The 14005-nt window shown below is 36.0% G+C and overlaps 2 protein-coding genes across 4 annotated transcripts; one reads left to right on the plus strand and one right to left on the minus strand.

Moving 5' to 3' along the window:
• Positions 1-692: 692 nt before the first annotated feature.
• On the plus strand, positions 693-10942 carry LOC110999703. 2 transcript variants are annotated; one of them, XR_006750402.1, is made up of 5 exons: positions 693-1138; positions 7737-8153; positions 8727-9017; positions 9400-9995; positions 10074-10942. XR_006750402.1 is itself a non-coding variant. In XM_022268901.2 (4 exons), the coding sequence occupies exons 1-3, from the start codon at positions 1073-1075 to the stop codon at positions 9012-9014; spliced, it is 771 nt and encodes a 256-aa protein (XP_022124593.2). In that variant the 5' UTR covers positions 693-1072; the 3' UTR covers positions 9015-9017; positions 9400-10942. The 2 variants fall into 2 exon arrangements, 1 of the variants encoding a protein (XP_022124593.2); XM_022268901.2 differs by having other exon boundaries at positions 9400-10942.
• A 69-nt stretch (positions 10943-11011) lies between these two features.
• LOC110999702 lies at positions 11012-13540 on the minus strand. 2 transcript variants are annotated; one of them, XM_022268899.2, is made up of 4 exons: positions 13402-13540; positions 13122-13331; positions 11884-12248; positions 11012-11224 (listed from the first exon to the last, which is right to left on the minus strand). In XM_022268899.2, exons 1-4 carry the CDS (start codon positions 13459-13461, stop codon positions 11068-11070), a joined length of 792 nt encoding a protein of 263 aa, XP_022124591.2. In that variant the 5' UTR covers positions 13462-13540; the 3' UTR covers positions 11012-11067. The 2 variants fall into 2 exon arrangements, with proteins under 2 accessions (XP_022124591.2, XP_022124592.2); XM_022268900.2 differs by having other exon boundaries at positions 11012-11219; positions 13402-13539.
• Positions 13541-14005: the final 465 nt, after the last annotated feature.

Raw genomic sequence — 14005 nt, forward strand, 5'->3', positions numbered from 1 at the left:
GCAATCAGCCCTCGTCTTGAGCTTGTGACACTCGCCGCTCGGCACAAATCAACTGTTGCTTATTGATTCAACTATTTAGGTCAACCGAATTTGTACCTAGTAGCGAGCGGATCAACCGGGCGGCAGCGTTTCTGCTACCTACCTGCCGAGGAAGAGACTCAAGGGCTACACAACCACTGATCGTAATGTATACACTCTATAGTCTATAGAAAGCATCTTATAAATTATCTGTATACGATCGGAATGCGCACGTGTACGGCGGAACAGGTTTTTGACTTAGTGTGCGCTGTTTGTTTCTTTGTGTGCCTTTTAGAGATGGCGCAATTTCTACATGTCTAATGTATAAGTTAGTGAACTTGAAACTAAATTAAACCTGTTTCACCTATGTAACTTTTATATTCATTAGCGAATCAATACAACAAATACATTTTTTACCTAAGACCCCAGGGATTTGAGCAGCTGTCTGGTCCCTTTATATTTATTTAACTCGAGCAACTTTATATTTATTGAACTCGACAATTTATAGTAATATGTTTAATTACCTCGAGTAAAATTTATTCCACCCGATTTCCATTAATTGAAATATTCGTTAGTATAGTTTTCGGACGTGATGTAGGTGCACGAATGTATAGTTTGCATAGGTGATTTGTGACCTTGATCAAATCTATAAAAAAAATTTCATTCTTTCAAAGAAACTAACTATTGGTCGTATTTGAAATAATTATATGTTTAATTGCATGTTTGCGTATCTCAGTAGTCATTGTATATTTAGTCAATGGTTAATGGATGTGTAGCATGAAGCATAAGCAACGGTTTACTGCTACGCTTACCCAACTGAGGTCCGGGACGCAGGACGCACGCTCCGCACCCCCGCTCTTTCTATTCACAAACCGCCCGCTCCAGACGCGCGCCTAGTGTCGACAGTAAATTTCCAAACAAAAAGGTCGTCAGTGCCTTATGAGGCTTGGTGAGTGTCGGGTGTGCGCGTGTTCCCTCTAAGCTACTAAAGGGTCGCGGCAGGCCCCCATGTGCAGTCAGTGAATAGCTAGTGTCCGCCAGCTGCAGTGCCGCCATGGGCTGCGCCCGCGGGCTTTGCACCTCACAGAGCGTCTTCATCTTTATCAACATTGCTTTTGCAGTAAGTTTAATAACCAACCCCCGTGTTTGCATGTTTAAGGATATAATTTTTTGTGCGTGCAGAGTGAACAACTTTTTTTACCTCGGCTGCAACATTGTAAATAAAAATTATTTATATATAACCGATTATTGTTTATAATTTCGTAATGTGTAAATAAATTCCTATACATCATTCATCATATATACGAACATACAATACGAATTGATTTACTAGTTTTATAAAAAATATTAATAATAATTACAAAGTTGATAGACCTGATTTCTGTTTCATACCGATAAAAAAACTATTCCTAAATAAAAATATAATAATTAGTATTGACGGTTCAAGTCAAAACTGAGTTAGGTTTTAAGCAGAATTCAGTACATGACCTGAAATCTGGACGAGGTCACAGTCGTTTGATTTAGCACTTGTAATGCAATTCCAAAATTGTGTACATAATGTAAATATTGTGGTGACGTCAAGTTATGCTTGATCTCTCGCATAACCTTATGCCCCGCAGCTGCCATACCTTTGATAAATAGTTATTATCATTATATTCATATTACATCAATTATAAAATCAATTCGCGTAATATCAGAAATTAAACAAAAATTTTCTTATGGTTTTTGTTTGAAGAATACACCTATTATTTTTAGCAACACAATTGCTAAAAACTTTTGTTTGGTCATGTAATAAATAATTAGAAAAAAGAACTTGCCAGATTTAAAACTAGTTTGTTATTGCTCTGTATTTTTGTCGTACACGATTTGAATAGGATGTCTGGATTAAATATCGCAAATGTGTAGCAATGGTTAATCGAGCTCCTCAAGGGATTCTTTTTAATTAGTGGTATACTATTTTTCAAATGAAAATGATAAGATATGTGTGAAAAGGAGTTGGATCGTTAGCTACATAAGTTGGCGCATTCGGAATAATGGGATGGATTTTAGAAGGTGAACAGTTTTGACTAATACATTTCCTGTTTTATTTTTATTTTTATAGAACGTCCTGCTCGTTCACCGTTCAGGCTCACCTGATGTTAAGTGATACCGCCGCCCATGGACACTCTCAATGCCAGAGGGCTCGCGAGTGCGTTGTCGGCCTTTTCAGAATTGGTACGCTCTTTTTTTTAAGGACCCTAAGTCGAATTGGTTCGGAAATACTTCAGTCGTTTTTTTATACATTGTATTAACGCTCAAGTACTACTTGGCTCACTGTTACACGCTAAAAAAATCACAAAATACAATTTTAAATGTGACAAGCACTTATATGCAAACATGACATACACCAAGAGATCTAGGTAATATTAAACAAAACAAAACAATTATTTGACAAAACAAAAAAACACTAGTAAAAAAAAATAAACTTAAGAAACTAAACAAAAACGATTTCAATGTGTGAGGTGAGCAACTATGGATATCCAGACCACAGATTCTTATCTTGTATACTTTCTGACATGAGTGGAATTCAGTTTTCGGTAATAAATGATTGTACTACATACACAAGAGTTTTTGTTCTATATATGCTTCTACACTATTATAGATAATTTATCGATGATAAAGTGACTGAGACGATAAATACGTAATTGTTTGACAAACTATAAGAATATGTACATACAATAAATATTAAATTATTCATTCGTTTATTTGACCACATAATTATAACTAGGGAAAAATATATATTTTGTGTGGTGGTTAATACAACACCAATATTTGTATTCAAAATACCTGCTTTTTTATTAATTGTTCCATATCTGTCAGGCACCAACACAAATATGTGACAGAATATTGTCGCACGCGCTGCTTTTCTTTTTTTTAAATTTAAAGATAAGCGGTTTATTTGTATCATTAAAATCCTAGAATTAATGTGATAACATCAAAATAATTTGTCTCTTGATGCTTAAATTTTCTCATACACAGTACAACAGGTTTATTCCTTGACAGTATTGCTTTTCAGTATCAATTGATTACAGGAAAAACCAAGTAGGTTTACGATTTATGAGTCTTTTATTCTACTAGGATAGGTAGGATTCTGTTTGAAGTGCAGTGAAGGTTTAGAGAAGTTTCTCAAGGTTGAGGATTTTATGTTCTGGCTTCAATGAATTGTCGTGTGTTTCAAAGAGAAAAGTAAACTTGACTACATCTGACAAATCAATTTCATTCATATCAAATCATTTATTTAAAGTAGGCCACCTAAAATGGCACTTTGGAAGTTAAATAAATTATAACGATGATTCTAGTTGCCCCTTCCAAAAAGGTAGTTTCGTGTGGAAAGAATGGGCAAGAAACTCCACACCAACTATTTTAAAATAGAATTCTCAATATTTGTATACATTAGTTAAATAATTATATGTGAAGACAACGTACTCCTACAAATATTGAAACCGTAGAATATCAAACACTAAAGAGTAATAAAAAAACAATAATTAAACAGTGTGTGTGATAAAAATAAAAATAAAAATACTTTTCGTCAATTCTAAAGCCCCTGTGGGCAAGGCTTTTTATCACAAAATTTCATATAAGTTACCGTTCCTTCACCGTCCTCATTATTTACTTGATTAATAACAATATACCGAGTTTCTGGAGTTAATATTAAACTCACCTCTGTTTAATTGCGGTAGCCTGATTGTAATAGACTGCAGTATTCTCTAAATAACACAGCCACGAAATTAACATAAATATTAAGATGTGGTCAGCGCGTATTTGCCATGTCATTTAAATCATAATATTATTATGTACTGATCCAGCACATAAATATAAAAACCCTAAACTTGTTTGTTATACAATTTGTTTTCTCAATATAAATATCATCACCATGATGACACATACTTGTACAATTTATTACACTTTAGTATTTAGTATATAAAAAAGGTTTTATGTAAAAATGATATTGCAATATAATTAGACATGAGTAATAACGTTGATGCGATTAACATTGGTCAGCAGAACTTTGCACGTGTGAGTCAATAATTCTTTGAAATTCATGTATTACTATTATGAATGCTCGCTTTACCTGTTTTGGATTTACTTTTAATTGATATCGTGTATGTTAGGGTAGTAAGTAAACTTTTCATACAATGTAAAATAAAATCCGCTATATTTTTTAAATCAGGGAAAAATAAACTTTAAAATACATAACAGTTAATAGATTTCTTCATAATATCGTAAGAATATTTGTGCAATGAGAGTGGATTTTCTTTATACTACCTTAAAGTGTAATAAATTGTCCAAGTATGTTTCATCTTGGTGATGATATTTATATTGAGAAAATAATTTCAAAAAGAATAGAATAATCAACTTAAAAGAGATAACATTAAAACTTTTTAGTTTAAATGTTATGTTTTATGACCTGTGGGTATCGCCTGCGCCAAATTGTGCTCACTCGTAAGTAAAAATAATTTCTCTGAAAAAAAACATGATTTTGATAAATTAGTTTTATAATATTTCCGTGGGTCTCGTTTTTGGGGCAGTGCCCCTAATTTTGATACGGTAATTTATGTTACATTCAAATAATGCGTTATTTATTTTACGTAATACAATATTAATATATATATATATATATGAATATGGTATTTATTCAAAACAAATAACATAATACATAAAAATATACCTAATACCTAACTTAAAATTTAATAATTAAAAAATAATATTAAAAGCAGTCCCTTTAGGCAAGGTTCCGAATTCCGATATATTGTAGGGAATAAATTGTATCATACTGCGAAGATAGCCCAGAAGTAACAATACCTTTTTTTGATTTCGAAATGCCAGGTTGAACAGCTGCTAATATTAGGCCTAGATATTTTTCCATAGTATTTTTCTTGTAAGTATAGCTTTCTCAGTAAGTGTGTTATTTTTAGCCTATTATTATATAGCTTGTGTTTTGAAATCTGTGACTTGGTTATACTGAATCCACGAGTGAAGAACGTTCAGATCAGTTTGAACTTTAACTTTAAGACTATGAAAAGATACAAAATGATGTTATTAGATTTTTGATTTGGATAAGTAACTACAGGAATCGCGGCAGCCTTGTTTACAATTCGCATACTACTGCAATTCTTGTTAAAGCTAACAATACCTGTCTCATATTGCGAAATTGAAATAATGCTACCATGATTACATGTTTTAGACAGTGTACGGTAGTCAGTACGTGACTTAATTCAGTATTCGTCGTGACAACTTGTTCCTGCTGCTAAACAGTTAAAATCAAGCCTGTAAGTTGGTTATTTATGACCAATTTCGATTTTACATTAGAAAACTTAACTTCCTTCTTTTGGGTACCTTTTATAATTAAACCCGATTTGAGTTTTAATGGTGGGTTACCATAAAGATCAAAGCATAATTATTATATCAATTTCGCATTTAAAAATACTTAATACCGAGAAACACACTGTACTTCTTTCTAGGACACTGCTATAATTCACATGAATTTAAAGACATTATGAAACGATTTGGTATTATGACGATGTATGCAAGCCTTTTTAAATTTCGTTTCCGCAAACATAAGAAACTTTACCAAACGTTTACCAAAGTCCACAGTTTCTTATGACGCAAGTATTTATATTGATTTGTTTTATGCCGCGAGGTTTGGTTTGGCTTCGCTTTTTGTTGATTATGACCGGTTCTGGGACATAGCATTTCAAATAGTTATTGACCTGAATTGACCCTATAAAATGTATGTATTGTGTATAGTGATTAGTTGGTTAAGTATTTTTTTTTGTATGTCCCCCTGTGTTTTATTTGCGTGGAAACTGAAAAACGTAATAAAACATCTAATCACACAAATCACAGGAAGCATGTTTTTATACAAAAGATAACAAAAAATTGACAAATGAAATAAGCTAAGGCATACAAAAACAATAATAACAGTATAACAGAATAGTAATAAAACAAAGGAAAATGATTTGTTGTCAATTAAGTATTATTATAAATGCTGAAGATGCAAACAGTTTAATATTGAATAAGTTCTTTTAAAATATAAAAACGTATTGTAGATTAATGAAGTCCATATTACGCAAGCATAGTATAATGTGTAAGGATGAGCTCATTACTAGATTAAAACCTACAGAGTACGGGCCTATGTCCTACCAGACGTTATCATAGTAAACAAAGTACTAAATGCTGAGCGAAATATATTATAGCATTCTTATCTATACGTATTTAGGGTAACCCGAGCATTTGCCCTCAATTTGTAGTCGCACATTTTGAATATAATTTGTCTCGTCTACAAAAGATACTGACACGAATTATAAGCACTTTTACAATAAAGACTTTATCTGTACTTATCGCAAATAACATCTATCAGTTATATTAAGAATTTGATTATGACATATCGGACCTTATCCTTTTTGTCCTCAACAATAAAGAAGACGCGATGTAAAGTTACGGAAAGGGGTCTTTGACCTCACTCGTTAACAACCAGATGAGCACCCAGCCTCCTTCATATATTTCTACTTACATGAAGTGAGCATTGTGCTCGTCGTTTGACTTCAACAGCGATACAATTACTATAATATTACGTAAGAAATTTGATTGGGCTAATAAAAACATTGTAATAAATAGGCATTTACAAGTTGTACCATTGTAAAGATGCATAGCTAATTACGATAATCGTATTATGAATAAATTATTACCTACGACTCGACAACCACCGTCACCCGGCTATATTATAATAAATAATATTTTCATTACATTGTTTTAGTTGAAACTGAAAACTACAAATTCCATGTAGGCTACGAAAAATCATTTTAAATTGCTAGTCATGGCTGCTTAAGCGCCTTCTCAGCTTGTCATATGTTTGGTAGGAATTAAAATTCTTTAATTAAAGAAATTACATGTTTTCATTCAATAAGACAAAACTCTTTTAAAGTTGTCTTTGTGCTAAAGTCCAGAAGTTAATAACGTTTTAGGGGTTTGAGTTTTTAAAACTGTTTAATTATGATATGCAAAGAACGTTGATATATTGTATTCTGCTTATAGTACTAATATTATTTCGGTAGATAATTTTTTTTTTGTAAAGTTATTTTGAAATACATATTATTACTTATAATGAATCCATCCTTAGTAATGCCATCTGACAGACATCCTTTGATGAGAACAAGGTTTACTTAAGAACTAACGATTACCTAAATACTACGACAATTTCTTGGGTCTTGATAGCATTGGTGAGCACAATGAGCGTCTGTGTGCCGCCGATATCGCCATGACCCACGTCGTTATACTGCGGTCAGCGTGTTTGGTGAATGACGGGCATTGAAGCGGAACGTCTCTGAGCTGAGTCAGGGACGCGCGCGTTGCTTCACGCGCGATTACCTGTACAGTCAGACAATATATAGGATACTGTTATTCCAATGGTATTAAACTATTTTATAAATAAATAAAAAAAGTCGCAGGTCCAATCTAGAAAATGATCGACTGATGTGATGAGTCCTTCTTTTTGATAACAATCAACACGACTTTGACGGAGTATGGCTAAATTAATCTTTTTAGCTGTTTTATCTCGCTTCAAGTCTTTCCGGAACTTTTCTCCTCGTCTGTAACTTTTATAAGATGACATTGGGTGCTACTCGAAATAATTATTTTTTATGTTTGTAGCCCGAATGTAATTTAATTGTTTTTGGTAGATGTACAGCGGCGCACTGCTGTCGACGGCGGCGCGGCTGGCGTGGGACCCCAGCACATACACATGGTTTCGATTCCTGTGCGCTGCACAATATCGTGTATCGCTGGCATACGTTCTGGCTGCTGGGTTGTGGCTAGCAGCCCTGGTATACCTGTCAGTTGCGGCTGGTGCCGCGGCTGCAGCTGCACGTCGCCCCGCCGCCGCATTGCACACTTATGTGGCGGGTGTATGCGCCTTGGCGCTAAGTGAAGTGGCGTATGGTGCGTGGCTGGTCGCCTCTTTAGCAGCTTGGTGGCGTGCCGCGCCTGAAGCCGAACTTGCGCGCAAAGGCATCGACTTACTACACGATATTAAGCCGGCGCTGCTTGCCGTCGAGCGTTACCGCGACGTCGCACAGCCACTATACAACATGATCGAGGTGAATCAGTTCGTTCTCTTATATCTCAAATAGTTTTTATTTTAACTACTACAAAGTTTAATACAGAAATAACATAATACATAGAAATATATCTAATAACTAACCTTAAAATTTAATTATTAAAAATATTATTAAAAGGAGTCCCTTTAGGCAAGGTTCCGAAGATACTAGCAGCGTTCCCCCTTTGAATTGCTAGACTAATTCTTTGTGCGAGGTAGCTGCCAGCTCTTCGTTCTCCTGTGATGTCGACTAACCTTTTTGATAATTCCCTAAAAAGCTTTAATGCGCTAGGACCCCACGGACCAAGGGTCTCGACACCGAATGGGACAAAATCATATTCAGAGCCTAGACCCCTGTATTTGCAGACTTTAGCTTTTTCAGCCGCATCACAAGCCGCACCAGCTCTCTTGTTAGTTCCATGAAGATTGGAAGGGGCCAGTGTGTCTGAACAGGTGGCATCCCATACCAAAACCCGACCCATCTTCCATGGAATCAAACTCATACCATTATTTTATGTAAATTTTCAACGCAGCTTTATCAAACGTGCCTAAACAACAAGGTGTTGTATTGCAGGAGGTGGAAGCACGCGCCCCAAACAATGCCGTCATAGTGATCGTTTTCGCGGTGCTGGCAGTGGTGCTGCAAGTGGCGGCGGTGGTGGTGGCCCGGCGGCTGGCACGCGGAGGAGTCACGACAGGTCGGCGTTGCGAGCCCGGTGAAGTTGGCGAGGTTGACAGTGATAGCGAGGCTCTGGAGAAAAGCGCGCCCCCATCTGCCCCGCCTGCGGGATCGCCGCCACCACCAGGATGGCACAAGTCCGCCAACTTGCGGATGTACACGATATTAGACAAGATTTTCTAGCAGGTTAATACACTTTTTTCATTGATCCAATAAGCAGTTGCGGACGCGGCTCTTGGAGGTTAGATACCACTAGTAAAATTTGTGAAAATATTGTTGTTTTGTATAGGATTTTCAATTGCTTCATCATCTTACACTCTGCTCCTCAGCATAATGCTGAGCCAGGGCCAATAACAGCCACAGCACACACGCAATATATACTTGGGACGGGCCGAAGGGGAAAAGGAAAAAAATAATTTACCTCTGTTTATATCTTTTATTTAATTTTTTCTCTTTGATTACTGCTGTGTTGTGTATTTATGTGTGTGTGTTTTGTTTGTAATAAATGATATGTCTATCTTTTAATACAAATGGAATGTCAGCTATATTATTTATTAATGATTTACAGGAGGAGGGTGAGTCCCGCAAGAGTGTGACTCGTCCTCAGAGAGAGCCTTGCGAGTTGGAACATGGCGAGTCTGCAAGAGCAGCGACGGTGCGCGATGCTCGGTGGGACGCGGTTCACGCGCAGCTAGCTGCTGCAGGAGGACGTCCTGCAAGAGCTCCTACCGCACTCCTCATCCTTCACACAGACCTCTAGCCGTCCCCTGATTTGGAAAACCTTATGCGTTAGCGGTAATCGCTCCTAATATACGACAGACAAATTCTTGCCCTTATGTCTTCTGTAATTGTTTAAAATTATTTCCGTCTTTAATACTACATAATGTCATTTACTCTCACACACGACTTTAATTATGGCACATTACAAGAACTTAATATTTCAATAATTAATAGTGAGAACTAGGAACTAAAGTTGTCTAATGCTAATTCTGAATATTTACTTCCAATTTGAGTAAGGTTTTTTGAAAATATTTCAATACATATTAGTTAAGAAACGTTTTTTGTTATAACGAATTTCACGAATAAACACAGATCTGTATGCAGGTATATATCACAAATTGTTTATGCTTGATTTGTTTATCGATATACGAATCGGCAGATTTTGTATAATTTTTCATTGAGACCACATGCAGGGCAGGTAGCCCAGACATCCATGGCATAACGTGGTACTTTGATCTACAGTTTTTTCAACGAAAATCAATAACGCACACTGCCTCCACTAACGAATTAAACGTATTCTAACCTATTGTAATATGTATTTAAATTCTAATAAAATTGTTTCGCAATCATAGCAATACTGCGGTTCAACGTCTTTCGGTTAAGTTCCTCAAACATAGTTCCTTCCCTCATACCGTTTGTTTTATAAATTACAGACGGAATGTCATGGAAGTAACTGCATTTGCCGTGATCTATTTATTTTCTCATATTAAATTTTATGTATGATACGAAATTACGTTGAAATACGCATGTGTTGCATGAATTGGAACGAAGTTAAGCTGTTAAACAGACTGCCATATTATGTATAATATTAAAAGTATTGTTTAAGTAGTAAATAGAGGCGTGAATCGCCAGTGATAACGTATATCTAGCGTAAAGTTTACTCATATCACCTTTGTATTGCATGTGTTTGTGATTCCTAGCTGGTAAGTGTTCTGTTACAACGAGTGGTGCTATCACTGCATTTTGTACGTAGTATGTTGATACGTAATATTTTATCGTCATACTTACTGGTTTTAAAGTAACGTATAGTTAATGTTCTAAAGCACAACGCCAGGTGCAGATTCGCCACTTCCCTTCGTCACCAGGTTACACGCCGGTTAGACGAAGTCGGAGCGTTCTCGTGCCAAATAGCTTTAAGTTTAGCGAATAGTAAGCTATGATTTGTTAACGGGTCGTGTGTTTTCTAACAGCACAAATTGGCCCGACGACTTTAACAAATTAACAAATTATGCGTAATAAGAAAACTGGTTCATACTAGACAATAAGTAGCATCGCATGTCTTCGAGCTATTTAAATACTTTATCTCAATAAATAAATATTTTTATACCGTTTATTGATTTTTATTTTTGACAACCATAGTCACTGCTTAATTGTTACTAATATAACTTAAAATTACTGAATCCTCTTTTATCACTTTATACTTAATCACATAGTTTTATTACACGAATATTCATGTCTAACATGTTCTTGAGCAAATAGGCAGTTGTGAGTAGTGGCTGGCGCAAGTAGTCTCAGGTGCAAGCGAGTGGCGCGTTCTCTTTGCGGTCATCCTGTAGCAGCCACAGTCTTCCGTCACGGTATACCGCTCTAGATTTTCCTTTGCGACTGCTACCCTCAAGGTCAAATATAAATTTCAATTTAATTATTCTGATGCCCAAAGGTATGAATGGGTTCGAAAGATAATTTTCGGAGGTTTGATCCCATTCTAAGTTTATTGAAACTTGGAATACAATATTAGAATTATTATTACGAAAGAAATGATCAAATGTTGCCTGCATGTGTCAAGTTATATCAGGCATAAATGTTTTAAAAGAGATAGCTATAGATTACAAAAAGTTTTTTTTGCATCTTACACAATTATAAAGCAAAATATATCTTAGCAGAAATTTAAATATGAGTGACATTAGAAGATTTATTTTATTTCAAATAAAACCTTTAGGTTTATTTCTTTTGGTTACCGAAGGCAGACGAGCAGAAGGCTCACCTAATGTTAAATGATACCGCCGCCCATCGACACTCGCACTGCTAGAAGGCTTGCGAGCGCGCTGTCTTGTCTCAGCCTTTTAAGAATTGGTACGCTTTTGTTGCAAGTTAGGTAATGTCTGGGGTTATTAGAATAAATATATAAAAGGCTCCCATATGCAGTCATGCTCGAATTTCCGCTCGTACATATGTTAATATGTTTCATAAAACATTATTATGTTATAGATACAAAGAGAATTCGTACATAGACTATAGACTAACAATAGACATAGATTCCAGTAAAAGTTACCTGAGTGGTGTTGAGAGTGTCAGTATTGACGGCGCGCGGCGAGGTGGGCCAATAGCTGAGATCAGCGCTAACAGTGCTGCTAGCAATTGCAACGTCAATAGCATGATTGCGGCAGCGCTCATAGCTCGAAGCTGACGTGGCAGATCATCGCGAGCTTCACGCATCAGTGCGGCCACACGTGCTATCTGGGGTAGTGATGGCCATTGTGCTAACTCTTCTAGTAATGGCTGTAGGTGTTCACCTAATGCCGCCGCGCGTCGGACCTCCCGCGCTTGCTCACCCTGCGCCCAATCGGTGGAGCGTGCCCATACCCAGGCTCCACATGCTGTTTGTGCGATGCTGCATGCCACGAGAATTGCAGCGTACTGTACACAGAACTCCTACTGTCTTACTGACATCTACACTCTTCTTCGTATATGTAATTAAGAACTTTTATATGTATTATTTTTTAGGTATTATTAATTCACCTATGTCCATATTTTAGTATACAGGGCGTCTCAAGACTATGGGACATCAAAGGAAAGTACCTTAAATTTCGTAGATAATATATTTCACTTTAAGATTATATTATTTAAAAAAAAATAGTGTTTTGAAGCCAATCAATTTATCTAATGAATTATTTTCCAAAAATAAATTTAATTGATTTCTTCTTTTAATTTGATTAAAACGATTAATTTCACGTTGTTACTTAAGAAGAATTATTATTTTTCATTAATTCTCTTGATTGGCATCAAGAAAATAAGGGTGATTTTTTTACACTTTCGGTCGAGTCGAGTCGGTTCGATTCCCAGACGAGACAAGTAATTTTTAGAAAATCATTTAATGGAGTTATACGAGTACTTACTTTTCAAAATAAAATAAAGTCTTTCAGCAAAACATCCTATCTACTATATTTAAGGTTACCTTGATGTCCCTTGATGTGTCTTGGGAGTTGGGACGCCCTGTATAAGATATAATATCCAATATATATTATTAAATTAAATATATAAATATAACTAAACTATAATTAATATAAAAATAACTAAAATATGTCTTTATTAAAAAAAAATCACAGTTCTGGCTGAGTTCTGAATAAATAGCAATATTAAAATGAGGGTACTATTATATTTAAAATATCTGCTATATTATTCTCATAAGATATTGTGCATATTGATAGTGTCTTCTCGTTTTGACAACAAGTAACTAGTAGATATGTATATTAGTAGATACGTATACTTATTACACGACGAGAACTTTACCAGATAAAGAAGCACGCGACGCAGAGAGCGGCGATGACAGCGTAGCGCAAGAATTGAAGCGTGACAGGCGAGTAACGTGACAAGGGCCAACGTAGGCAGCAACACGGCGGTAACACGATACTCGAGCGGAAAAAGTTCGCGTGCTGGCACATAAAGTGTTGGGTCCCAGCATGCACGCAGCCCCGTCAGCAAAACTCCACCTACCAGCACCTCAAAACGCAAACTACTATTACTTATTACTGGCTTCACCATACACATCACAATTATTATGTCAGCTCACCATCAGTAACAAATTGACGTGCAGCAGCAACGCAGGCGCGAGATTGGCACAACACGCCATCGTCTGGACAGACGGTGTCCACAGTGGCAGGTGTGACTCATGACTGTTCACACTTCACATCTCGTATCTTATCATTAATCGCAAGACCCAAATTATCAGTGCTATGCCCCGCATTCCTACCCCGCAGCGCGTCACTTTTCATATGACACAATTAACTACTCGCTACAATCGTATTCAATCGAATAGATAGTAATATAAACAAATAAAACAGAAATTCAATTTAATCACCTACATGTTAGGTTAATCTCGTCGTACATATTGTATTATTTAAAAATAAAATCAATCACTCAATTGTTCAACATTTATTTATTAAGATTGAGAGTTATGAAGGTCCGGTGACCGGTGCAAAAATATATAACTGTGCCGCGAGCAGTACACAACGATAAACATCTACGACACGTTCAACAAAATTACTTTTTATTATTCCTATTATAGTAATACTATGAATCGCGAAGCACCGCGATCGACGGCTCCCAACTTTACATCACTGTATGATATGACATCGTAGACACTATTATATATTACACTATACCACAAAGGCCTA

This window comes from Pieris rapae, chromosome 9, assembly GCF_905147795.1.
Source record: "Pieris rapae chromosome 9, ilPieRapa1.1, whole genome shotgun sequence".
NCBI classification, from domain to species: Eukaryota; Metazoa; Arthropoda; class Insecta; order Lepidoptera; family Pieridae; genus Pieris; species Pieris rapae.

Coding starts and splice junctions, on each gene's coding strand:
- LOC110999703 (XM_022268901.2), top strand. CDS start 1,073: ATGGGCTGCGCCCGCGGGCTTTGCACCTCACAGAGCGTCTTCATCTTT. Junction 1,139..7,736: donor TTATCAACATTGCTTTTGCA/GTAAGTTTAATA, acceptor TGTTTTTGGTAG/ATGTACAGCGGCGCACTGCT. Junction 8,154..8,726: donor CACTATACAACATGATCGAG/GTGAATCAGTTC, acceptor GTTGTATTGCAG/GAGGTGGAAGCACGCGCCCC.
- LOC110999702 (XM_022268899.2), bottom strand. CDS start 13,461: ATGGCGTGTTGTGCCAATCTCGCGCCTGCGTTGCTGCTGCACGTCAAT. Junction 13,332..13,401: donor ACGTCAATTTGTTACTGATG/GTGAGCTGACAT, acceptor TTGCGTTTTGAG/GTGCTGGTAGGTGGAGTTTT. Junction 11,225..11,883: donor ACACTCTCAACACCACTCAG/GTAACTTTTACT, acceptor TTTGACCTTGAG/GGTAGCAGTCGCAAAGGAAA.